Genomic DNA, 24895 nt, shown 5'->3' with positions numbered 1-24895 from the left:
CCTGGTGCTGTGTTAAAGACCAGCAAAACCAAAGGAAACTAACTTGCTGGGGAAAACAAAATTGACTGTGGTCACTACTGTCAAATGAACAAATTAAAAACATTGAAAGAAACAGAGGAAATCCTTCACCTGATCTTGCTATTGATGCAATATCTATAAGTGTAAAGAAAATTCAAAAAGAAGTAACTGTATACTGAATCTGTCTTAGAGGTGATCTTTAAGTAACTTAGCATTAACTTCTTCCCACACTGAAAATTGATTAATAGAGCGTTTAGGCTGGTAGAATACTTTTCAAAATAAGGCATCAAGTTTGCCCTCAGATTCCCTAACAGGGTTCCCTAAAACTTTATGGTGTGGATTCCAATTGCTGGTAAACTGCATTACAGAATCAGGATCAAAACTTGTTGGTCTGACTTGTTCTATAAGCATATAAAGGTGTAAAACTACCAGCATATGTTTCTTCACCTAATAACTTTTTGAAAAATAAGCTTATTATAGACATGTCCGAAACATCTTGTGTAGTGTAATACTATAACACATTTTTGAAGCTGCTTTCATTGAACACTTAAAACTGTAAAAGTATGTACTGATGAGTATTGCTGAGTAATCTGAGTAGTTTTTTTGTTCTGTTTATCTAGTTATATGCTGAAATACTTCATATTTCATACTAACTACAAAAAATAACAGCTGTTTGGTTTTTTTGTGGTGGTGGTGGTGAAATATTAGCGTTCAGTGGAATTGAACCCAACACAAAAAGATCTTGTACTGAAGATTGCGGAATTATTGTGTGACAATGATGTTGCAAATGGAAGAACAAAATACTGGGTTGAGAGAGCTTCTAAACTCTTCCCTGGAAGCCCTGCTGTTTACAGACTGAAGGTAAACTGAAATTTTGAGGAGTGCTATAATCACTAAGTTCTAACTTACATGCAGTTATTTTAAGATAGGGCCAGGACAGATTGGCCTATCCATTCCATCTCATGTCTAGCTTTTTTGGTGAGTCTAAATCAGTGGTTCTTAATCTTTGTGGCTCAGGAACCTGTTTGTATACCTTGATGGGTTAGTGGGTCATGACAGGCCAATGCTTCTCTTTCTCACAGGGGTCTATTAGGGGGTGGGGGCAGGATTCTTAGAGCTAAGATTCCAGATGCTCCAGCCAGATGTGAACAGATGGGGAATACCTCACTGGCTCCTGGGAGAGGGAAAGTGAGTTGAGCCATCCTCCAGAAACACACAGCCCTCTCACATGGCCTGGGGGCAGGGGGCGGAGAAAGTAAAGTGTGGAGGGGATCAGGGGGCCTGGAGGTGAGGGGAGATTAGGAGGTTGGGAGTGGAGTGAGGAAAGAGTTTGGAGGTTCAGGAGGGAGGCTGGGAGCAGGAGTGTGGGGGGTGCAGTGAGAGGGTTGGGGGAAGGATATGGGGGCATAGGAGCCTAGGGGAAGGGCAGCAAGCTGATAGTTCCCAAAATACCACAGCCCCCATACATGCCCCTTGGTGGGCAGAGGGTGAAGTGGTGAGGGGATTAGGAGTCCTAGGGAAAAGTGGGGAGTTTGAAGGACAGGGGCCTATGGATGCAGTGGGGAAACATCTGGGGACAGAATGGATATTATGACTGTGGGGGTCAGTTGGCTGTGGGCCAGGGTATTGGGGGCAGGGATACTTAACTGAGAACATGACATCAATCACATCCTCCCAGCTCCTGTCCTGTGAGGCTAGCAGGGCTCGCCTCCCATCACTGGGTATTGCAACTTCAGCTGGGCCAAATTTGTGTGAGTTGTTGCTGCAGCCTGGTGCATGGGATCACTGTGCTACTCAAATTTTGCCCAGGTGGCCCGCTGTCGTCATGGTGGAGGGTCGGCTGGGTCAAACCTGAGCAGCACTGTGACTCAATGCACTGTGTCACACACCCAGAATGGGGAGCTGAGCCCAGCCAGCATCGTGACCCTTTGACACATTCTGGTGACCCATTTTTGGGTCATAACCCACAGGTTGAGAAACTGGTCTAAATAGTTTAGGAGTCATCACGTATCTTGAGTCTTACCCTTGTTCTTCTGTAATCTGAGATTCTCTCTTCATGTTCTTTGATCACTGAAGGTCTGCAAATTTTGAAGTCTTTGTGATGTGTTGAGGTTGATCTTCAGTATTACTATTGCGGCATGGACCATCTTTGCTTTCTGTATCTGCACAACACCTCTCCTGGTGATATTCTAGGCATGTCTAGGTAGAGCTGTGCAAATGATGGATTTTTCAGTTCATTGACAGTTCCAAAAATTTTTGGTTTGAGTTGAACAGAAAACAAATTTGTTCAAAAATTCTGGGGATTTTTTTTGAAAAGTCAGAAATGTTGGTTCAGTATATTTTGTTTTGACCTAACGCAAAACATTTCATGTAGATTTCAGACATTTTGATAAGAAAGAGCTTGATTCACAAAAGGCCAGGTGATCTGGGGGTGAGCTTCCTCCCTTTTAGGCACGCTAACTCTCCTGTTGAAGCAGTCACGTAGGACGTGGGAGACACAACTTCAAGTCCCCTTGTTATAGAAAGTGGAATAGCTTCAACAGGAGAGATTGAGAGCCCTATACCAGAATATCCTATATCCCAGTGGCAAGGGCATACTCCTGCAGTGTGAGAAATCTAAGTTCCAATCTCTCCTCTGTCAGGCTGGCGGGTGGGGGGATGTCCCACATCTCAGGTGAGTACTCTTAACTACTGGGATAAAGCCTATAAGGGAGGCACCCCTCCTTTTTTGTAAATTTAGTCTGCTGCTTTCCTTTTGTCAAAATGCCTGAAATTGAAGTGAAATTTTTTCAGTTGGGTTGAAACAAGTTTGTTTCAACATTACTGAAACATTTCATTTTTTTTTCCCTGTTCATTCTAACTATTTGACAGATTTTTGAAACTGCTGGAAAAGTTGTCCCAGCTGTATTCCCAGTATTGTGGTGGTGGTGGTAATGTTGCAGATAAACATAAGAACGGTCATCCAATATGCATTACTTTGCATTTATCAACATTGAATTTCATCTGCCATTTTGTTGCTCAGTCACCCAGTTTAGTGAGATCCCTTTGTAACTCTTTGTAGTCCTCTCTGGAGTTAACTATCTTGAGTAATTTTGTATTGTCTGCAAATTTTGCCACCTCACATTACCACTTTTTCCAGATCATTTATGAATGTTAAACAGCACTGGTTGCAGTACAGACCCCTGGTGGACACCACTATTACCTCTCTATTCTGAAAACTGACTCTTTATTCCTACTCTTTGTTTCCTATCTTTTTAACCAGTTACTGATTCATGAGCAGACCTTCTCTCGTATCTCATGACTGCTTACCTTGCGTAAGAGCCTTTGGTGAGGAACCTTGTCAAAGGCTTTCTGAAAGTTTAAGTACACTATATCCGCTGGATCACCTTTGTCCAAATGTATATTGACCCCCTCAAAGAATTCTAATAGACTGGTGAGGAATGATTTCTCTTTATAAAAGCTGTCTTGACTCTTCCCCAACATACTGTGTTCACTTGTGTGTCTGATAGTTCTGTTCTTTACTATAGTTTCAATTTGCCTGGTATTGAAATTAGGCTTATTAGCCTGTAATTGCTGGGATCGCCTCTGGAGCTTTTTTTTTTTTTAAAGAAATAGACATCACATTAGCTATCCTCCAGTCATCTGGTACAGAAGTTGATTTAAATGATAGGTTACATGCCACAGTTAGTAGTTCTGCAATTTCATATTTGAGTTACTTCAGAACTTGATGTAGGGAGAACTTCCTGGTCCATGACATCACTTCTAGTTCTAATAAGTAGCAAAGTAGCAGACCTTTAAACTGTTACTGGTTTCTTTGTCCAGTGATATATTTTCTGATCTGGGTTTATGGCTGACTACCTAGCAAGTACCAGGCCCAACCTCAGTAACTCTCTCACACTTGGCTTATTTTGTTTTTTGAGTTTTCTGGGAACAATCGTGGACATCTCAATTTGTTAGAATCCCTAATTCTGTATTGATTATAGATCTATAAAAATATTGTTTTCACTTAAATGTCTGAAGTCCATCACAGACACTGACTTTCTTGTGTAGCTTTTCCTATCTGAGGGATTAGTGTGCAGAAATGTAGCAGCTTTTTTGATGGCATTGGGCTAGTTTCCTACTTTCTGTACTCTTGAATAAACACTTGGATAAATATTTGGGTTTTAATTTTTTTGTTGTTGCTGCTTTTGCTTTCCGGCATAGGGTTATATCTTCACTCCCATTCTTATGAATGAGAGTAATGACTTGCTCTTTTCAGGTAACTAAGCATCTGTGGCCTGACTTGTGTATGAATGCATTAGTTTTCTAACGTATGCCAGCAATAACATAGTTCAAATTGTCTGTCTGTCTTCTTTTTTAAAAAAGTTAACTCTGCTTTTTTAACAGAAATGAATCCTTGACTAGATACAATGGTATAGAATAGCAATATAAGGAAAAGAATATTCTGTAAAACCAAAATCCTACTAGATCTGACAGGGTTCTCTGAGGCTCTTTGTGCTCTTACTTCAATAAAGAAACATTTTAAAAATATTTTTAAAAAATCTCAAATAATGCTATTAAATCTTAGATTATACAAGCTCTCATTTCATATATAAATGTCTTAAAACCTGACACATTCTCAATCACTTGGTCTGTGCATAATCAGGTTGCAAAGAGTAGGGATAAGAAAGGAAACTGTCCTATCATGTGGTCAGTGAATTTAAAAAAAAAAAAAAATTTAAATGGAAAACGAGATACTAAAAACACACTGCCTTTGTTTTAAATAGGAACAGTTATTGGATTGTAAAGGTGAAGATGGATGGAATCAGCTTTTTGATCTGATACAATCGGAACTCTATGCAAGACCAGATGACGTCTATGTAAACATCAAGCTAGTAGAGCTCTACCGTTCAAATAAAAGATTGAAGGATGCTGTGGCTCACTGTCGAGAGGCAGAAAAGAAGATTGCTATACGATCAAGCTTGCAATGGTGTTCGTGTGTTGTACAGACATTTAAGGTTTGTTAAATCCATACTGTGGTTTTGGGAAAATCTCGTGTTTTCTGTACTAGGCTGGTTCTTTAGTGGAACTAGTGTCTGTCCTCCAAGTAGTTGGGGACTAGGGGACAGCACAGGGACTATGGAAGAGTTCTCTTTTTTTTTTTTTTTTTTAAACTAAACACCACCAAAACTAAAGGAGGTACAACACACTTCAGTTTACTCTCCATACTTGATTATATTTGAGCTTAATGTTTATACATAAGACTGTTGAATAGATTTGGCATAGCACATCAGTCTTTGGTAGAGAGGCTTTGTTGCTGAGAATCTGGGGGAGAACTGGATGTTAAGATCCCACCTTACAAACTATTGTGAATATTCTGTGAATGTAACTAACATGCTTTAGGGGTGGTACTATTACTATCCCAAGAAAGGTGAATAAATTATGTCTTCTGATAAATCTTTTTTCTAGGAATATCTGGAATCTGCACAGGACTCAGAGTCTGAAAAAAGTATTTGGAGAAGCACCAACAGAGATCTGCTGCTGGCCTACTCCAACCTTGTGATAATGACACTTTCCACTAGAGAAGTTCAAGAAAGCAGAGAATCACTTGCAAGGTACTATCTTCATCACATTCCTACTGTAAAAGACTTCTGAGTAATCGCTTGTCAAAGGGTGTCATTCTGTGCCATGGAGCATCAAACAGACGTTTCTTTCAGTGTTCAGGTGTTTGAGGGATACAGCTAACTTTAAAAACAACTCTGTAGTAGTCACTGAGGCTGGTACTTCTGTCCTATGTTATCTTGACTGGTGCTGTGCATCTGCCTTCAGTCTGCTGGCTGCTAGGCTGGAACTGATGCGTATCTCTTCACTTTAGTTTAGGCTTGAAGACCCAGAGCAATATTTTTCCCATAAGCTTATACATGGTTCCTTGCTTGTCTCTTGTCTAGTAAGAACACTTCATAACTGTACAGTTACCAGTGTGTGTCTTCAAACTGCTCAAACAGCATAGGTAGGGCCCTACCAGTTTCACAGCCGTGAAATAGGCCTTTCTCTGTGAAATCTGATCTCCCCAAAATCAGGCAGGCTGGGAGGGACAGGACTTTTCCTTCCCCTGCACGGCTGTTATCGGAGGGAGATCAAACCCATCTCCACAGGCAGAGCAGAAGAGGGTGTACCATCCTCACTTCTGCACTGCAGCAGCCCCAGAATTGGGCTCTGGGCTGCTGCCCCCACGGCTCTTGCTGTGCTCCTGCCGCAGCTCTGGGCTGCTGTTCTCCCCCCCCTTCCACCCCAAGTCTTGCTAGGGCTGGGGGCTGCATGGGCGGGCCTTGGGACTGCAACCCCCTGTAGCTGCAGCTCCTGCCCAGGCCACGCTCCAGCTCCGGGGCTTCTGTTCCCTTCCCTTCACCCCCAGCTTCTGCCCAGGCTCAAGCTCCAGGGCTCCTGCTCCCTCCTCGGCTCCTCCCCAGGCTCTGGGCACCTGGACTGGGGGCTGCTGCATTCCCCCCTACCTCCCCCCCCCATGGCTCCAGCTGGGATTCAGGGCTTCCACCTTGCAGCTCCTGCCTAGGCTCAAGGGCTTGGCCTGGGTCTGCCCCCCTGGGCTTGAGGCTGCTCTCTCCCAGTGGCTCCTGCCCAGCTCAGGGACCAGGGCTGGGGGCTGCCACTCCTGCAGCTCAAGCTGGGACTTGGGGCTTTTGCCTCCCACAACTCCTGCCTGAGCTCAAGGCTTCTCCTCCCTGCCATGGCTCCTGCCCAGACTCAGCGCTTCTGCCCCCGATCCTGGCTCCTGCCCGGGCTTGAGGCTTCAGCCCCTGCAACACCTGCAGGGGCTCAGGGCTTTCACCCTATGACTCTTGCCAGGGCTGGGCACCCATTTTTCAAAATGTCCAGGGCCCTTGTGTTAATCCACCACCGGCCCTGGCACTTCCAGCAGCACTGGGAAGATTGGACCTACCTCCACCTCCAGGAGCCTCCTCCAGCTGCAGGAAACTCCGCAGCTGCTACCTTCAGAGCCGGGCTCCGAAGGCAGCACAGAAGTGACAATGGCAATCCTTCAACCCCCCTACAACAGCTTGCATGCCCCCCCCCCTTCCCCGCTTGGATCAGGACCCCCACAGTTACAATACCATGAAATTTCAGACGTAAACATCTGAAATCATGAAATTGGCCAATTTTAAGACCCTGTGGCTGTGAAATTGACGAAAGTGAACCGTGAATTTGGTAGGGCCCTAAGCATAGGAGGACATTTCATCATCAAAAAAGACAAGAAAGGAAGTGCTTACCAGCTTGCGTACAGTCTTGTCTCAGTGTCTGGTGTAAAAATTCTTTAGAACTAAATTGCACTTACTTCAGTATGTGAATATTTGTATTTGAACCTCTCAATTCATACCCTATCCCAGTAGCAAAATTGCAACCAATGTTGAGATGACACTTTCCTTCCAAACTCCTGTGATGTGTTAACTAGACTTCTCAAACAAATTTTCCCTGTGGTCTGAAATGTCTCATGCTTTTGGCTCAGGCATCTGAAAAATTTGACTCCCAAGAGCAGCCACGTAGATCTTTATCTGTAAATTGTTCAGTAGATGGGACCCCAGGACACGAGCTGGAGGCTTTTTTGGGAAAAGCATTAGGCTTAAGGAACTTCTTGTGCATAGTCAAGTATTTCTGCTTGAGTGAGAACTGTGCTTGTCCATACTCATTCATCTTTTTCCTTAGCTCCTTTGTTACCTGTGGAGTAGTTAAAATTTGAAAGGAAGTTACTTTTAAAAAAAGTGTGTAGTTCAGGCTTGCACAACATATGGACCACATGCGGCCCGCGGAGGCTCACTGTGCGGCCCGTGGCTGGGATTCAAAGGGCTCTGGGCTGCTGGCAGCGGCAGGGAGCCCAGAGCCCTTTAAATCCCAGCCATGGCCGGGATTCATAGGGCTCTGGGCTGCCCGCAGAGATTCCCGGCCATGGCTGAGATTTAAAGGGCTCAGGGCTCCCCATGTCTGCAGGCAGCCCAGAGCCCTTTGAATCCCGGCTGCGCTCCAGTGGATGGGTTGGGGCTGGGATTTAAAAGGCTCCGGCTTTCCTCAGCATCAGGAACTCTGGGTCCTTTAAATCCCTGCCCCAGCCCCACAAAGCTCCAGGTTCCCCCAGCCACCGGAGCCCTGGGCCCTTTAATTTGCCCCTGCGGGCTCCCAGCCACCTCTTCAGCTGGGAGCCCCTGGTTGGTTTAAAATCAAGTATCACTTCCCCACCCCCAACCTCCCCTTTTGGCCCACAGCTGTTTTGGTGGGGTGGCGCTGGGGAAGGAGGGTTTGTTTCTGCAGGGTTGTCCGGTTTTGGGGTGGAGTGTTTCCGCGGGGCTGGGGGGTTTCGGCCCTCAGCTGTTTTCTTTGGAGTAATGCGGCCCTCTCCACTTTACGAGTTGTGCAGGCCTGGTGTAGTTGATTACTTAGTGCCTGCTAGGACACACAAACTATAGGATTGGAAAACATTGCTTTACAAGGGTTAGGTCATATCATTTGTACTGCGTCATCTTCTCTAACTTTCTGAAGCAAAACAGGTTTAGGTTGGTTAGCAGTCAAATGGGTGGTATGAGAAATACATAGTATCCTGTACTTTTACTGCTGTGATACTCTGTTACTACGTAGCCTCTCATCTAATAGTATTTCTTGGCAGTATTATTTGTAGACCCGTTTGGGTTGTTGGGTTCTTTTTTTCCCCTGCCATCGGGCTTGAATGAATACATCTGAAACATTTCCAAAATGGGCTATGATCTCATCAGATCACTTAAAGAATGTTTTGCCTTAGTTAGCATTTGGGAAACTTGGCGTTTGTGCAACATGTGCTTCAGGTACCAGATTGTAGCTGCTACTCAAGTTCCAGCAGAACCACCTCCTACATTTAAAAGTCTAATGCTCAGATTTTTCCTGGCTCTGGTTAATTCAGATCATATGCTCACTTTAGTTCCAATCACCTTCTGCATGTCCCTTTTACCACCACTTACTATTTTTCATTCTAATCTTGCCCCCAAATGATTCGCTCTTCTGTCCTCATCTCAACACCAGGTTACGAGGTGCAGCCGTGTCTCTTGAATAATTCCTTTTATTCTTGAGGCAATGCCAGTGGGAGAACTGACTCAAGGGGTGCGTTGGGGAATTGTGTCCTTGCTAAAGAAGTGGTTTGTGGGGGTGGGGGGGGGGGAAGGACAAGATATCAAAGTGTAAGATTCACTCATGGGAGTAGAATGTACTTAAAAAAGCAACTTCAGAGCATTGAAAACTTGAGAGTCTGGTGCATTGAGCCATGTGATTTACTATCATGCAAACATACTAGTTCAGTAATCTTACTGACATAACAACAAGTCTGAAACCACTAGTATGCAGCTGTCCCTAGTTTTAATGACTTTTTGTTTGTACTATAGTTTTGATCACGCTCTTCAGTCTGTGAAACCATATGTGAATGGAAATGATGAGCTGTCTATTACATTCCTGGAAATGAGAGGTCACTTTTATATGTATGCTGGAACTCTCTTGTTGAAGATGGCCCAGCACAGTGAGAAGCAATGGAGAGCTGTATCTGAACTGGCAGCTTTGTGTTACCTTATAGCTTTTCAAGTAAGCTGTTTTAAGTTTTTGTATTATTATGCATTAGTTGATATAGGACTCATTTTTTATTTTGAACTGTAGTTCTCAGATGAGCAGCACTTTTATGTACATGTCTTACAGCTGTAAGACAATATTTTACCACCTTTCAGTTTGTTGTAGAAAATCTGGGATAGGTGAGTGCACGTTTTATCTCTTGCCGTAATCAGGTTCTAACAGGTTAGCGTTTTTATCACCTTTGCTCTCACTACAACTAGACCATGTACCTGCCAGTGTAAAATTGGCCCCAGCCTTGAGGAGATACAGATCCTTATGTGTTTGCCTCACACCCAGTGTGTTGTGGACACAGCAAAGAATTTCGGCCTCAGTCATTCACCTTATTAAATCAAAATATCTCCTTCCACCTTAGCACCTGTAATCTGGGAATAGTCTGTATTCATGCCAGCTTAATCTTTCTATTAATTTACACCTCCCAGAGATGTCTAGCAAAAATACATACTTAAATGCTAATTAAGAAGAACTTTTGGTGGGACTGGAAGGTGGTGTCTGCTAACTGAAAAATAGTAACTTGCTATGATATTAAACTTCCTTCATGTTCAATAAATAGTAAAAATAGAAAATCCAAAATTTATAACAAAAAGCTAGAGGGAAGTTTAACTTTTGAAGCAGTAACTTCTTAATTCCTGACTCTTGTGTAATTCCCACCAGGTCCCTAGACCGAAGACAAAACTAATAAAGGCAGATCAAGCTGGACCAGATATGCTGGAAATGTTAGCCTGTGATCGACAGAGCCAGTCTGGTAACAAGAATACTAGTTTTGTTTTAAACAGTTGAAATTAATAATCTGTTCTTTTCCAAATGGTATATACAAGAGAGGTTTTTTAGTGATTTGAATTTTAAACGTAATTAAACATTTTGCTATTTAAATTCATGAAAAATGTTCAAAGCTTCAAGTAGGTTTGTATAAAAAGCAAGTCTGATTATGACACACTTAAGTTCCCATATCGTCCTCTTAACTTAGCACTCATTTTTGAACTGTTTCAATGTTCTTAAACTACAGAAACTCTTCTTCACATTTTTTAATAGATTATAAAACTTTGGAAGTTGCTACCTCAGTCTCCTTAAAATCCTTTCTGCCCTAGCCCCTACAGTCACTACCAGTTATGCCCGGCTCCTATTATTATTACCATGTCTTCCTTCCCCATCACACCATCTATTGTTTCTGATCCACCTTTTTCTTTGTCATTAATCTAAGCTGTGAATTCTAGGCTAGGGACTGTGCTGTGGGAATGCATTGTGGTTAAAGGACTTTAGGATGAGTTGCTTTTCAGAAATTTCCTTGCTCTGCAAGGGACCATTCTACTTAAGCCAAAGCTATTCATACTGAAGGTAATTCCAGGGCCCCCGGAATACCAAGAATTATGGCTTTCCTATTTGCTATACTAGTCCTACAAAGACTTCCATATCTTTGTGTGTAGATGATTGAATTTAAGAATTCTTTGGTCTGACTGCCTCACAAAGAGTGGCATGAAAAAGACTTGAAAACGTGGGGTTAAATCCTGGCCCAATTGATGTCTGTTAGAGTTTTTCCCATGGACTTAATTGGGGCCTGAATTTCAACCAAAATCTTTAATCCTTGACATGTTGGATTAATGACGGGATGAGACATGCTTGCTACTTAATTCACTGCACTGCTCGTTTTTAAAATAATTCTGCATGAATATGTTTTGCTTTACAGGTCACATGCTGCTAAACTTAAGCCATGGCAAGCAAGACTTCTACAAAGAGATTGTGGAGTCTTTCGCAAACGAAAGTGGGCAATCTACTTTATTCGATGCACTCTTTGAGAATGGAGCTCCTAGAGAGAGAACTTTCCTTGGCACTGATAATATCAGAAATGTCAGTATACAGGGACCAGACCATGTGGAGCTAGGCAGATATGATATTGGTAAGAAGCATCCCTTAAGAACACTTTATACTTACTCTCTATATCTTAGTGTGATGTTTCTTCTGATTTGAAGAAAAATCATGCAGATAATACAGACTGCAACCAAGGATAAATGGCCTTTATTCAAATAGCAACTTTGACAATCTACAACATGGCTATAACATAGACTTTATCAAATATTAAAACAGATGCCTCAGACAAGCAACCCATTTCTCAGAGAAATGCCTGAGGGGAAGTATATTAGGCTTGGAGTATCTGTAGAAGATCATTAAACCTAGCTGTGAGACAAAAAAAATGGAGAGTAAGTAAGTTCAAGAGCCATAGCTCTTTGAAGAGGATAATCTATTAGCAACCCCTTTGTTAAAATAAAGGACTGCTAACTCAGGACCTTCTGATGGTGGCAGTGTATGCAGTATTACAGAGATGACACCTCGATCTAGAGGAAAGGTATTCCATTGGCCAGTGAGTTTGCAGTTCTAAATACCGTTCTAGCCTCCCTACTTTCATCTTAACAGTGTGTGTTGTACAGACTTAATGGCCTCTCCTCGCTGGTTGGTCTTAAATTTATAAACTTATTTGCCCCAGTATAAACATACATTGTTCACCTGATAGCTAAAATAAACACGCTTACTCTTTTTACATTCATTTTATACAGTGCAAAAAAGTGGAGATTGGGAATGAGGAGTGGTTAAAATGAAATGTTAGGATGCTGCCAAGTGACCGTCGTTAATCTCTAAGGCTGATGCAGCAGGTACACTTACGACGCCTGAAGTGATGTCTGAAACACTCCATCTAATTCTACAATATCAGAACTTTTAGAGCAAAATCATGGAGATAGTAAGATTTCATTTGCAATGAAGTTTGGAGTTTTCATGCTCTTTGTCACCTGCTCATGGCCCCCTTCTGCCAAACTTAACTTCCTCAAAGCATAGGTAATTGTTCGAGTGCTTAGAAATGCAAACACAGACACAAACGTTTTAAGATGCTGATTAGAGAGCCAAGGTGGGTAAGATATCTTTTATTGGACCAGTTTCTGTTGGTGAGAGAGGCAAGCTTTCGAGCTTACTTAGAGGTCTGCTTCAGGTCTGGGAAATGTACTCTGAGTGAGTGTCTACGCTGCCATTAAACCCCCGTGACATGACTTGGGCTTATGGGGCTGTTTCACCGCAGTGCAGACTTTCAGTCTTAGGCTGGATCCCAAGCTCTGGGATCCTTCCACCTTGCAGGATTCTAGAGCCCAGGTTCCAGCCCATGCCTGGGAATCTACACTGCAGTGAAACAGCCCTGCAGTCTGAGCCCCGCAAGCCCAAGTGAGGTGGCACGGGCCAGCCACTTGTGTTTAATTGCAGTGTAAGCTTACCCAGAGTGTTACAGCTAAATACAAGGTGGAACAGATTGTTTAGCATAAGTAGTTAACCCCTTTCAAGGGGAAGTGGCCTGTTAACGCCTCTCCAGTCAGAGGGCGGGGGGAGCAGCTTGGGAGGGTTGTAAACCATAAAGCGAGTCTCAGTTCAGTCTGTGATTTTTAGTGTCTAATGAAGTTATGAATTTGCACTCCCAGTCTTGTCTTTTGAAAGTGTTGTGCATGTTTCCTTTGCAGATGGGGATTGATAGGTCAAATATAGTGATTGCTTTATGAAAAGCATTCACCCATCCTGTAAGCCACTAACAATGTCCGCAGCTGCTTCCCTCTTCTTCCTGTCCCCCTATGACTGGAGGGATATTAATGGGCCACTTTACCTTAGTGGTCCCTGGAAATACGTTAACTACCGATGGTAGTGGACTACCGATGTTCTGGTGGAACAGATTGCTTAGCATCAGTAGTTAACGTATTTCCAGGGACCACTAAGGTAAAGTGGCCCATTAATATCCCTCCAGTCATAGGGGGACAGGAAGAAGAGGGAAGCAGCTGCGGACATTGTTAGTGGCTTACAGGATGGGTGAATGCTTTTCATAAAGCAATCACTATATTTGACCTATCAATCCCCATCTGCAAAGGAAACATGCACAACACTTTCAAAAGACAAGACTGGGAGTGCAAATTCATAACTTCATTAGACACTAAAAATCACAGACTGAACTGAGACTCGCTTTATGGTTTACAACCCTCCCAAGCTGCTCCCCCCGCCCTCTGACTGGAGAGGCGTTAACAGGCCACTTCCCCTTGAAAGGGGTTAACTACTTATGCTAAACAATCTGTTCCACCTTGTATTTAGCTGTGATGCTCTGAGTACATTTCTCAGACCTGAAGAACTCTGTGTGATCTGGAAAGCTTGTGTGTCTCACTAACAGAAGTTGGTCCAATAAAAGATATTCCTTCACTTACCTTGTCTCTCCAATAACCTGGGTCCGACACGACTACAACAATACATAAGATGCATACATAAGGTGGTGATGGCATTTTTATATTTAAAATAAAATTATCCTCCACACATAACGCATGGGATCTATTTGCTTCTGAGGAATGGACTTGGGGGCTTAGTCATAGAAAGAGAAGTAGATTCAAAGGCAGGAAACCAAAGTGTTTGGCTGGATTATCATTTTTTAAAGATTTCATAACTTAAGGATTTTTTAAAATGGAATAAAATGCAGTTTTGGTAAGTTTTTACTGTTTGCGTGGATACTGCTGATACAGGCTTTAGAAGTAAACAATCATCTGTTTCTGCTTAGGTGCAGTTCGAGTGCACAACGGTTGTCTCCAGCACCTTACATGGCTTGGTTTACAGTGGAACTCCATGTCAGTCTTCCCTGAAATACACAAGTGGTTAAAACAGCTTTTTCACTTGCCCCAGGAAACATCAAGACTTGAGACCAATGCTCCTGAAACAATCTGTATATTGGATCTGGAAGTAAGGAAACAGTTTAAGCACTGAAATTTACTATGCTATGGAGAATTGCACAGTATAACATGTATTTATTTTATGAAAACAGGTATTTCTACTTGGAGTGATATTTACTAGCCATTTACAATTACAAGAGACATTTAATACTCACTACAGTTCACATCAGCCTCAATTTTTACCACTGCCAGTGAGCAGACAGCTCTGTAGTGAAAGGCAGAGATCCTGGTGGGATGCAGTTAATAACCTTATTCACAAAAAAACAGTGTAAGTGGTTTTTTTTTTGTTTGTTTGTTTACATTTTGCTAAATCTAAGTCGCTTCCAGCATGAGAATCTTAGCATTTAGTCAGGTGACTGTGGACTCTTGTAGCATGTACTTCATTATGTCAACACCTTCAATCTTAGATGCTCGAATTTTGATAGTAAAAATTTCTGAGAGTTTTGAAAGAGACTTCTGTGGTATTTCTATGCTGCAAGTGAAGGTGTCATTGTACCATGGGTAGGCTATCTTTAAACTAACCAGAAAGGGTAACAATAGTACTGAAAATGTGGTGTCACGGGCTCCAGCGCAGGATAGCAACACAAGTACACTTGGGCAGCTAGCCCAAATACAAGTCCATGCCACCACTTCTTCACGATTGTTGTTACCAATGATTAAAGCTAGTACAGTATACCTACCTATGTTGCAATAACAGCTGTAGTTGCAGTGGCAACATACCTTTAGAAATGGATTGGTGTATGTAAAGGGATTCACTCAATTCAGGAGCATCTCCTTGTGGCTTTGGCGTGGCATAGCAGCTGACTCCCTGTGTGGTGACCGCTGCCCATTGTCACTTTAGTGGTCTCTCTTCAAGCAACTTGGCCCTTCAACCAGGTTACATTTTAGCCCGCCCCTTCCTGTGTAAAAGTCCAGTGACAATATAGCAGATCTTCCATCTGTCGCTGGTCTCTGTTCTTACACCCCTTACCTCAGGAGATTTCACTTCACCTTCCTTGATACCTGGTAGGGGAACCCAGACCCATCCTCTACATAACCTGTAGCTGGCAACCAAGGTCTACTCCCTCAGACTCCTTCCTGCCTCCCTAGACTACTTCCTACATCTTCTATTCCCCAGACAGTGCTTGCAGACTCTTTCCCTGCAGCCCTTTTCTGCTTCCAACTTAACTGGCTTAATAATTATCACCCAGGCCTGCTCCTATAGGACTTCATTATCAGTTATACCTGGCTTTCTCGTTCTCTCAGGTACTGCCAGTATGTTAATTTGCCTCACAGGCCTACCTAAATCCTTCGGGGCCTATGTGGGGTGCACACCGCGATCAGGGTAGTTGTGCAGATATATGGCAAATGGGAGGCAAAAGGATTAAAACCAATAATCTGCATGATATTAATAATTTATCTTCATTATTGTAATAGACAGACAAGCAAAAATGTTCCATAAAACAGAGCGGGCTAATTAGGCAATGTGTCTTCATTACTGTTCAGACCAGGAACAGCGGCAAAATTAAGGCTTCTAGTCCAGCATGAAATAAACACTCTCAGAGCACTGGGGAAACATGGACTTCAACCTGCCCTAATTGTTCACTGGGCAAAATGTCTTCAGAAAACAGTAAGTTGGCAAAAAATATTTTTACCTTATTATAACTTAAATAACGCTGTAACTTACTTAATCTTTATAACTTCATATTTCTGTTTGAAGTGTTTTAAAATATTTTACATCATTCTTAGCACAATTTAGCAATTAATAGAAATAAACTTAAAATGTAGTAAATGTTCACTTGATCATGTTATGCCAAATGAAATAACTTTTTGCATTTCTTTTTCCAATAGTCATTTGGTACCCTTCTTTTAAAATCTAATTTTTTTTCTAGTCGTATGTGTTGCATGCGTTATGTAGGCTTGTACAGAGACTGGATGAGGCTCACCTGAGAAGTCAGAGGTGCATAAGACAATACCAGAGCTTTTGAAGACTGTCTGTAGTTGAAGCAAGTTAACAGTTTGAATAATATCTAATTAATAGCTGAAATTCCTTAAAATAAACACTCTTCTATTCTGCTTCTTCACAGGGCAGGAATCTAAATTCTTTCTATGACCAAAGGGAATACATTGGACGAAGTGTTTATTATTGGAAAAAAGTTTTGCCTATGCTGGAAATCATCAAAAAGAAGAAAAGTATTCCTGAACCTATTGATCCTTTGTTCAAACACTTCCATAGTGCAGATATTCAGGTACTAACATAACTAGTTGGATTAGATTGAGGGACTGGAAGCAACCTGAAACCTACTGTGTTGCAGAGCTGTGTAAATAACTGTTGTTGTTGAGGGAGGGAGAGAGTTGATTTACGGGCAGTTCTGAAATCTTGTTTTGTGTCAATCCAAAACACAATTTTTTGTGAACTAAAGTTGGAAGAGACTTCATTTTAGGTCAACCAAAATGTTTAGTTTTGATTTTGGGCACTGTTAACTTTTTAAATAAAAGCAAATGAAATTTTGGGCTAGATTCACAAAACCCCAGAGGAAGTAGTACTGAGGACTGCATTTAGCCTAATGGTTAGGGTACTCACCTGGGATCTGGGAGACCTAGATTTGAATTACCTCTGCAGAGTAGGGGATGGAACCCGGGTGTTCATCCTCCTTGGCAAGTGCCCTAACCATCAGGCCATAGTGTCTTTCTGGCTTAGAGGATATTGATTTATACTAAGAAAAACAGCTCCAACAGGGATCTGGGTCTCCCACATCCTGGGTGAGTGCCCTAACCCCTGTGCTGTTGAATAAAAGGGCTTTTGTGACTCTAGCTTGACACTTTCAAAACTATGTTTGCAATGTAGCTGTAGCTAGATTGGTCCCAGGATATTAGAGAGGGTGGGTCAGGTAATATATTTTATTGGACCAAGTTCTGTTGGTGAGAGAGACAAGCTTCCAAGGTCACTTGTCTCTCATACCAGCAGAACTTGGTCCAATAAAAGATATTATCTCCCCCACTTCCAAAGCTGTTTTTTGACTGAAACAATTAGCTGAAATAGACATGAATTTACAAAATGTTTCCCTCAACTTGAATCTGCATTTTTCAGCTTAAAAAAAGTTTTGGTTGAAAAACTTGACCCAGCTTTACTCTAGTGCTTCAAATAAGTGCAAAGTTCTGATTTCTGGTAGGGTTTTGTACATTTCAATGACTTGGTTACTGCCTTAATTTCTTAGCAGCTATAATAACCTTGGCAGAAATTTTTCCTAACATCTGGTTTAAGCTTGATCGTCTAATGTCAAGCTAATGCTCACTGTCTTGCGTACATAAACTGTGCTATTAGAGTACCATCCTTTCTTTATTTTTGAAAAATTACAGATTTTTATGTCTTTATACTGTGTCCTCTCTTGTGATAAGTATAATAATTTGATCCTACGTATTGCATGAGTAGGACCCTACCAAATTCACCCCCATGAAAAATGTGGCATCGAGGAGACCCAGTATTTCTCAAATTTGGGGTCCTGACCCAAAAGGGAGTTGTGTGGGGTGTCACAAGGTTATTTTAGGGGGAATTGCGGTATTGCCAGATTCACTTCTGCGCTGCCTTCAGAGCTGGGTGGCCAGAGAGCGGCGGCTGTTGGTCGGGTGCCCAGCTGTGAAGGTGGCACCTCTGCCAGCAGCTGCGCAGAAGTAAGGGTAGCAGTACCACAACCCTCCCTACAATAACCTGGTAACACCCTCCCGCCCTCCACCCCAACTCCTCTTTTTGTCAGGACTCCTACAATTACAACACTGTGAAATTTCAAGATTTAAATAACTGAAATCATGAAATGTGTGATTTTTTTTAAAATCCTATGACCGTGAAATTGACCAAAATGGACCATGAATTTGATAGGGCCCTATACATAAGGCATAATCTATTATCTTTCTTTGACTTTTTTTGTTTTTATTGGATTCTAGTTTCATCCGTTTTTTACTGAAAAACCCAGAGCTTACAAGTCTAGTCAGTCTTCCAAAGGCTTTGTAAAAAGAAATGATTACATCACTGGTCTTATTAGAGACCTTCAGGCCTTAAGAAAAAGTAGTAGATAGATGTACCTTAAGGATTTATGCTTCTTCCCATCAGTGTAGTATGAGTACTGAAGTCTCATTGTTTGCTCATGTTTATAATTTCTCATTACTCTAGATTTTGTTCCATATAACTCTTAGTAGGCTTTTTCCCTCTTTCTTTCCTTATTTTCTTGACTTCCATTTCTGTACTGTGTTGTGTTGGATGATATAAGGCTCCTAGATACATTGTTGCTTGAATTTATGGCATACAGAGTTCAGCCAACTCTTTGCAAGGAGTAGTCTTGATTCTCCTCTTTTCAGGGCATGTAAGTAACTTCATGTGAGTCTAGTTGTATCAATTACAAGTGTCAGCAATTCAACACTTGGGCCAAATTCTCTGCTAATAAAACTCTCAGTGAGATGTGAAGTCAGTTTGCCAGAGGTTAAGCTTAAAGTTAAAACAGTTTAGGGCATTGACTCCCTTACAGTCAGATATAGAGATGCCATGATATGAGAACCTGATAGAATCTACGTGTGGGAGAAAAACCCTTTTGATTCAGTTTAAGATGTGGCCAAGATCTGTGCAATCAACATTGATTCTGGGATATTTATATTCAAAATTGTCTGCTCAAGTGTCAAGGATTAGTAAATATTTTGTGATGGATGAGTCTATTTGGGGCACATGAAGCATACTTTTGTGGAGGGGGGCGGGTACGCGTACGCACAAAGTAGATAAGGATTTCTCCTAATGGAGATTGGGGAAGGAACTGGAAGGCATCTGATTTTTTTTTTTCTGGGAAAGAAAGATGGGCCAACACTATTTACTATTCTTCTATCTCATTAGGAGCTTTTTTATGACCTGAAAATCAAAAATGAATCCTACAGAAAAGTGGAAACATGTACAAATCAAAGGATGAGCGCAAAAGAATAGCATAAGCATGTAGGGGGAAAAATCAGGCCAAGGCACAAGTAAGTTACACAAGAGACATAAGGCAATAAGAGGTTCTATAAATGAATTAGGACTGAATGAAAGATGAAAGTGTAGGTCTGCCACTTAGCTGTGATGCAGGTCTAATAAGGGATGACATCAAGAGGGCTGAAATGTTTAAGGTATTCTTTGCTTCAATCTTCACTAAAAAAGTTAATTGTGACACAGTTAATATTAACAAGGAGGAAGGAACATATTCCAGAATAGGAAAAAACAAGTTAAAGAATATTTAGGTAAGTTAGGTGTATTCATCAGGCTCTGATGACTTGAAATTAATCCAGAGTATTTAAGGAACTAATTGAAGCAATCTTGGAACAGGTAGTAATTATCTTTGAGAACTCATGGAAGTCCTAGAGGACTGGAGAAGTGCAAACCTAGTACCTATCTTTAAAAGGGAGAATAAAGAGAACCCAGGGAATTATAGACCAATCAACCGAACTTCAGTACCTGGAAAGATTCTGGAACAAATTATTAAACAATCTGTTTGCAATCCCCTAGATGATGATAGGACACTAAGGAATACCCAACATGGGTTTGGCAAGAACAAATCATCCCAAACTAAAATCACTTCTTTGATAGGGTTACTGGTCTAGTGGATAGCAAGGAAGCAGTAGATACGATGCACCTTGATTTTTTTTTAGTAAGGCTTGTGACACCATCCCATATGACATTTTCATAAGAAAACTAGGGAAATGTGATTAGATGAAATTAGTATAAGGTGAGTGCACAACTGGTCGAAAGGTTACTCAGAATAGTATCAATGGTTAACTGACAAACTAAGAGGGTGTGTCTAGTGAGGTCCCAGGGTTCTGTCCTGGTTCTGGCACTAGTCACTGTTTTAATGATTTGGTTACTGGAGTAGAAGAGTATGCTTATAAAACTTGCAATGACACTAAGCTGAGAGGGGGTGCTAGCACACTGGAGGACAGGATCAGAATTCAAAAGGTCTTGGGCAAATTGGAGAATTGGTCTGGCTTCAACAAGATGAAATTCAATAAAGATAAGTGCAAAGTGCTTCCATTAAAAAGGAAAAATGAAATGCCCAAATACAAAATTGGGAATTACTGGCTAGGCAGTATAACTGCTGGAAAGAAGCTGGAGGTTATAGTGGGTCACAAATTAAATATGGGCCAGCAATGTGATACACTTGCATAAAAAGCTAATATTGTTCTGAGTTGTATTAACACTAGTCTTGTATGTAAGAGATGGGAGGTAATCATCCTGCTCTGTGTGGCACTGGAGGGGCCTCAGCTGGAATAGTATGCCCAGGTCTGAGTGCCATGCTTTAGGAAAAGTCATGGACAAATTGGAGAGTCTGAAGGATGGCGACGAAAATTATAAAGATTTAGAAAATCTGAGCGGTAAGGATAGGTTTAAAACAAACAAACAAAAGCTGGTTGTGTTGTCTAAAGAGAGAGACCAGGCAGCAGATGGGAACCTGATAAGTCTTCACATATATTAAGGGCTGTTAAAGAGGACTGATCAATTGTTTTCCATGTCCATTGATGGTAGGACAAGTAATGAGTTTAATCTACAGCAAGGAAGACTAAAGTTAGATTTTAGGGGAAACTTTCTAATTATGAGGATAAACTCTACAGTAGGCTCTCAAGAAAGACTGTGGAATCCTCATCATTGGAAGTTTTTAAGAACAGGTTAGAACAACACTTGTCAAAAATGGTTTGTTTACTTGCTCCTGCCTCAGTGCAAGGGGATCTCAAGGTGTCTTCCAGCCCTATTTTTCTATGATTTCGTTGCCAATGCTGATATTAAACATAAAATTCTGTTCTGACTACCAGGATAGTTTGAGATATGGTTGAGTAGAAAATGAAACTGTTTAGACTTTCATAGACACTACTCTGGTTTTGGCTGAGCTTTTTCTGGAGAAACTGGTGAAGTGGAAGGAACTAACACAGTGAAGATGTTTGTATTTGCATATTCAATTGAAGACTTTTTTGTTTGATTTAGTTGTTTAGGGTCTTATGCAGTACTGTTCAGGGCCCTGGGTAAGTATTTAGATATTGAAGTAACAAATGATATAGAATGTGATGACATCATGTATGGAAACCACTGGAATTGAGAGTACAGTTTTGGAGGAAGGGCTTTGACTAAGATTTAAACTGCTTTGTGTGAATGCACATTTTCATAGACCCCCTACAAAGAAAAAGAGCAGATGAGAATAGAGGACTAACACAAAGATACAAAATCCAATTTAGTCTGTACAAACTGGTTGTTTTTCATGACTTACTACTTCAGAACTTCATATTCGTAATTAAGTTGGGTGACATTTCAACACATCCAGAAAAATGAGCAGAAGGATATATCTTGCAAACTGGCTGAACAACTACTCTGTACTTGATCTCAGTATAATGGCACACTCAAGTATGTGATATAACAGAAGTTGCTTTTCCCTTGGTGTTAGAACAAGATATTTGTCATTTTATCTGAATTTTTTTCAAAATATGTAGCATGTGTAGTAATATAACTTAATGCTCTTCATCCATAGAATTCAGTGTTTTACAAAGGTGATGTAGGCCGGGTGGCCATCCCTCTCTGATAGTCTCTGAGGAAGGCCATGCCTCCTCACTGTCGCGTACCTGTAGAGGTGCTCAAATGGGGGAATTAGCTTCACGTAGTGCTCTGATCCTCCAGCTGGGCAGAACAGTACAGCAGTCTTTGAGCCCCAGGCCTAGTCAGGGCTGGGCAGCAAAGCAATGGGTAAGCTCTAGTCTGCAATCGGCAGAGCAGCTAAGCAGTCTGAGTCCCAGTGGGAGTGAGCACCATAAAGTCTAGGGAGTGAGCACCGAGAGAGCCTGTGGGGCTCAGGTAGGGTTGTGTGAGGAGCACAGGCCTACTGGCCTAAGGAGGGGGAGTACTGCCACCCCAGGGATGGAGTGGCAGGGAGACGTAGGTCTGCCCAACTCGACTACATCCCAGCCCAAGACCTGAACAGTGGCAGAGTGGTCTGCCACTGGATCAGCAGGGAATCCGCCTGCAACACGGTGACTGTATCAGGCCAGCTCCCAGCCAAACTGTTGCCTGCTTTCCTTGGACTACTTCCTACTCTCCCCCTCGGGTGTACTTGCGTCTGTCCTTTGAGGAGCTCTGGCCAGTCGGCAGGCGTCAATCCTAGCAGCTTCTCTGCAGGCTCCAACAGCAGGCGGGATGTGTCTGTCCCTTGTGGTGGCTCCACCACAACTAAGCTGCCTTTTATACTTCCCCTTCCTATCCCACCCGTCTGCTTCTGGTGGGGTAGACGTGGGTCTCCTGGTTTGGCCCACCAGAGGGCATGTTGTGGTCCCTCCCTGTCATTTTCTGAGGCGGGGGGGGGGGTCACACCACCTTGCTACAGGTAGATAAACAGCATTTGCCCTATTTTACAGATAAGGAGACTGAAGCATGCAGTCTGGTCACTTGGGGAGCTAATAATCAAGCCTGAAATAGAGTACAGATCTCTTGGCTACTACTCTAGTTGCTTTTTAACTCTGTACCTCTTTCAGATCACAATGCTTCTCATTTCCGTATGCTTCATACATAGTTTAGCAGAGGCATGCAGAATCTGAATGCTGGAACTCAGTCATTACATCAGTTGAAGAACAATACTGCACCAAGCTTAAGTTTACTCTGTTGTGGGCCATGTTAGCCACATAATAGTGAAAGTCAAAAATTGAGAAATATTAAGTGATGGTTGATCAACATCAATATCCACCTCTGAAAACATGAACGTATGTGAAATCTGACAGAAAGGGAGTGCTGTCAAGCTCTTTAAGCCTGAACTTTAGGCTTTAAAGGGACATCAGCTTGAAATCTAGTCTCCTGCAAAGTTAAAAATAGTTTCAGGTACTACTCATCCCTTAGCCCACTTGTCATTAGTGAATTTACTATTTATATAAAAAATTAAACACAAACTACGTTTAAGGAACATTATTAAGATTACAAAGTTGAAAATTCAGAAGTTAAGAAATGCCAGAGATGCTCTAGGCATCGAAGGTTAGACACCTAAAGTTAATGGACTCTTGACTTTGATTTCTCTTATTTCCCCATCTGTAAAATAGGGATATAGCCCCCTCATCACTGGGATATTGTGAAAATAAATTCTTTAGTGTTTGTGAAGCACTCTCATATTATGGTGGATATGGAAAAGCCCGTGAAGAAATAATTCCATATTGAGTGCAGAGTTTGAGTAGTGTCTAGTAAAGAAGGTATAAGGAAAAAACAATATGGAATAGCTACTGCACTGTTCATGCTGAGCACAGAACAAGGCAGGGATTGTGTTGAAAAAATATTATGTGATCATGAAAATAAAGACAGTGTCATAATGCATATGCTCAAGGGCAGGCTGAACTAAGGTTGCAAAGGCATTTCCTAAATTGAGAGCCTGAATTTGCAACCTTAATGTTCTTTTAATGTAGTGTTGTGTATGTAATTTCCTAGCTTTTAAAAAGGAAAACTGCAAGGGAAATTCTGCTCAGCCCCTGTGGCACAGGACTTCAGCTTGTTCAGAGCAGGTGGAATTGTCAAGAAATGTGGCAGCAAAGTTGCAGTAAGTCTCCATGGAGCACATGCAAACTACTGTTTTTAATGGCTTAAAAAAGCACATCTGACACACAGGCCAGCCCTCTCCCAAATTTCAAGTTCTTGCTCAAAAGCATGGAGGCACTAGAGCTATTGGATGAAAAAGTTGTAAGGAATTCTTTATCATGGGCAAAACAATGTATGTTTCCTAACCTTGTTCTTGGAAATGGCTGGAACATGTGTTGAAATTTATAAGCAACTGAAAACAGGATCTTATGGTTGCCTGACATTCCTCTTAGTTATAGATGGTGCTACCAGCTCCCCCTATAACTTTAATCCCCAGATTCATACAGAAACTGAAATTGAGTAGACTCAGGTTGCTGTCAGCTGCACAAGTAAACAAGCCAAACAATTTTTCTTTCAGTTTCAGTAATCTTAAATGTTAATAGTCCAATAGAAAGCTTAAAAGTTTAGGTATTTTTAAAGTTGATATCTTTTCAAAATGTTACACGTGGGGACAATTCAATTGGATTTCCATTCTTAACTTTTTTCAGGCTAATTTAATGTGACTCAAACATTTTTTGTTGTATTCCTGTGCAGCAGCAAATGTGTTTTAGAAACATTATTGTGACTATCAGATTGCTCTCAAAAATACAAAAAGGACACATTGATATCTGTATTTTTATTTTTTTTTTTAAAGTAGGGGGAAATAAACTTCCAGTAGGAATGCTTTTTTTTAAAAGCACTTCCAAGAGCCTGAGGTTAAATGTACTTTGTATCAAGCAGTTGCCTAGAGGATGTAAGCTTTACTTTTAGTTTTTGAAAAAGCTTCTCTTTGTAGGTTTCCCAGGTGGCAGAATACGAAGAGGAGGCATATATAGCATTTGCTATGTTGGATGCAGTTGATGGAAAAACCGAGGATGCTTTGCTAGCACTTGAAGCTATTAAAAATGTCGTTTCATATTGGAATCTTGCCATAGTAGGTGTAACTCTTTTATTTTAA

General features: G+C 41.6%; 1 protein-coding gene across 2 annotated transcripts in view; it reads left to right on the top strand.

Moving 5' to 3' along the window:
* RGPD4 (RANBP2 like and GRIP domain containing 4) overlaps positions 1-24895 on the top strand; it is a 66504-nt gene that overhangs the window by 6023 nt on the left and 35586 nt on the right. For both annotated transcript variants that reach the window (XM_030569391.1, XM_030569381.1), the window contains exons 4-14: positions 727-879; positions 4785-5015; positions 5467-5612; positions 9414-9606; positions 10303-10393; positions 11333-11542; positions 14213-14391; positions 14474-14649; positions 15867-15990; positions 16448-16609; positions 24734-24871. In XM_030569391.1, coding sequence (XP_030425251.1) covers positions 727-879; positions 4785-5015; positions 5467-5612; positions 9414-9606; positions 10303-10393; positions 11333-11542; positions 14213-14391; positions 14474-14649; positions 15867-15990; positions 16448-16609; positions 24734-24871 — 1803 coding nt within the window. The remainder of the gene's footprint in view (positions 1-726; positions 880-4784; positions 5016-5466; positions 5613-9413; positions 9607-10302; positions 10394-11332; positions 11543-14212; positions 14392-14473; positions 14650-15866; positions 15991-16447; positions 16610-24733; positions 24872-24895) is intronic.

Source organism: Gopherus evgoodei, chromosome 1, assembly GCF_007399415.2.
Source record: "Gopherus evgoodei ecotype Sinaloan lineage chromosome 1, rGopEvg1_v1.p, whole genome shotgun sequence".
Classification (NCBI taxonomy): Eukaryota; Metazoa; Chordata; order Testudines; family Testudinidae; genus Gopherus; species Gopherus evgoodei.
This window is presented reverse-complemented; position numbering and strand designations above follow the sequence as displayed.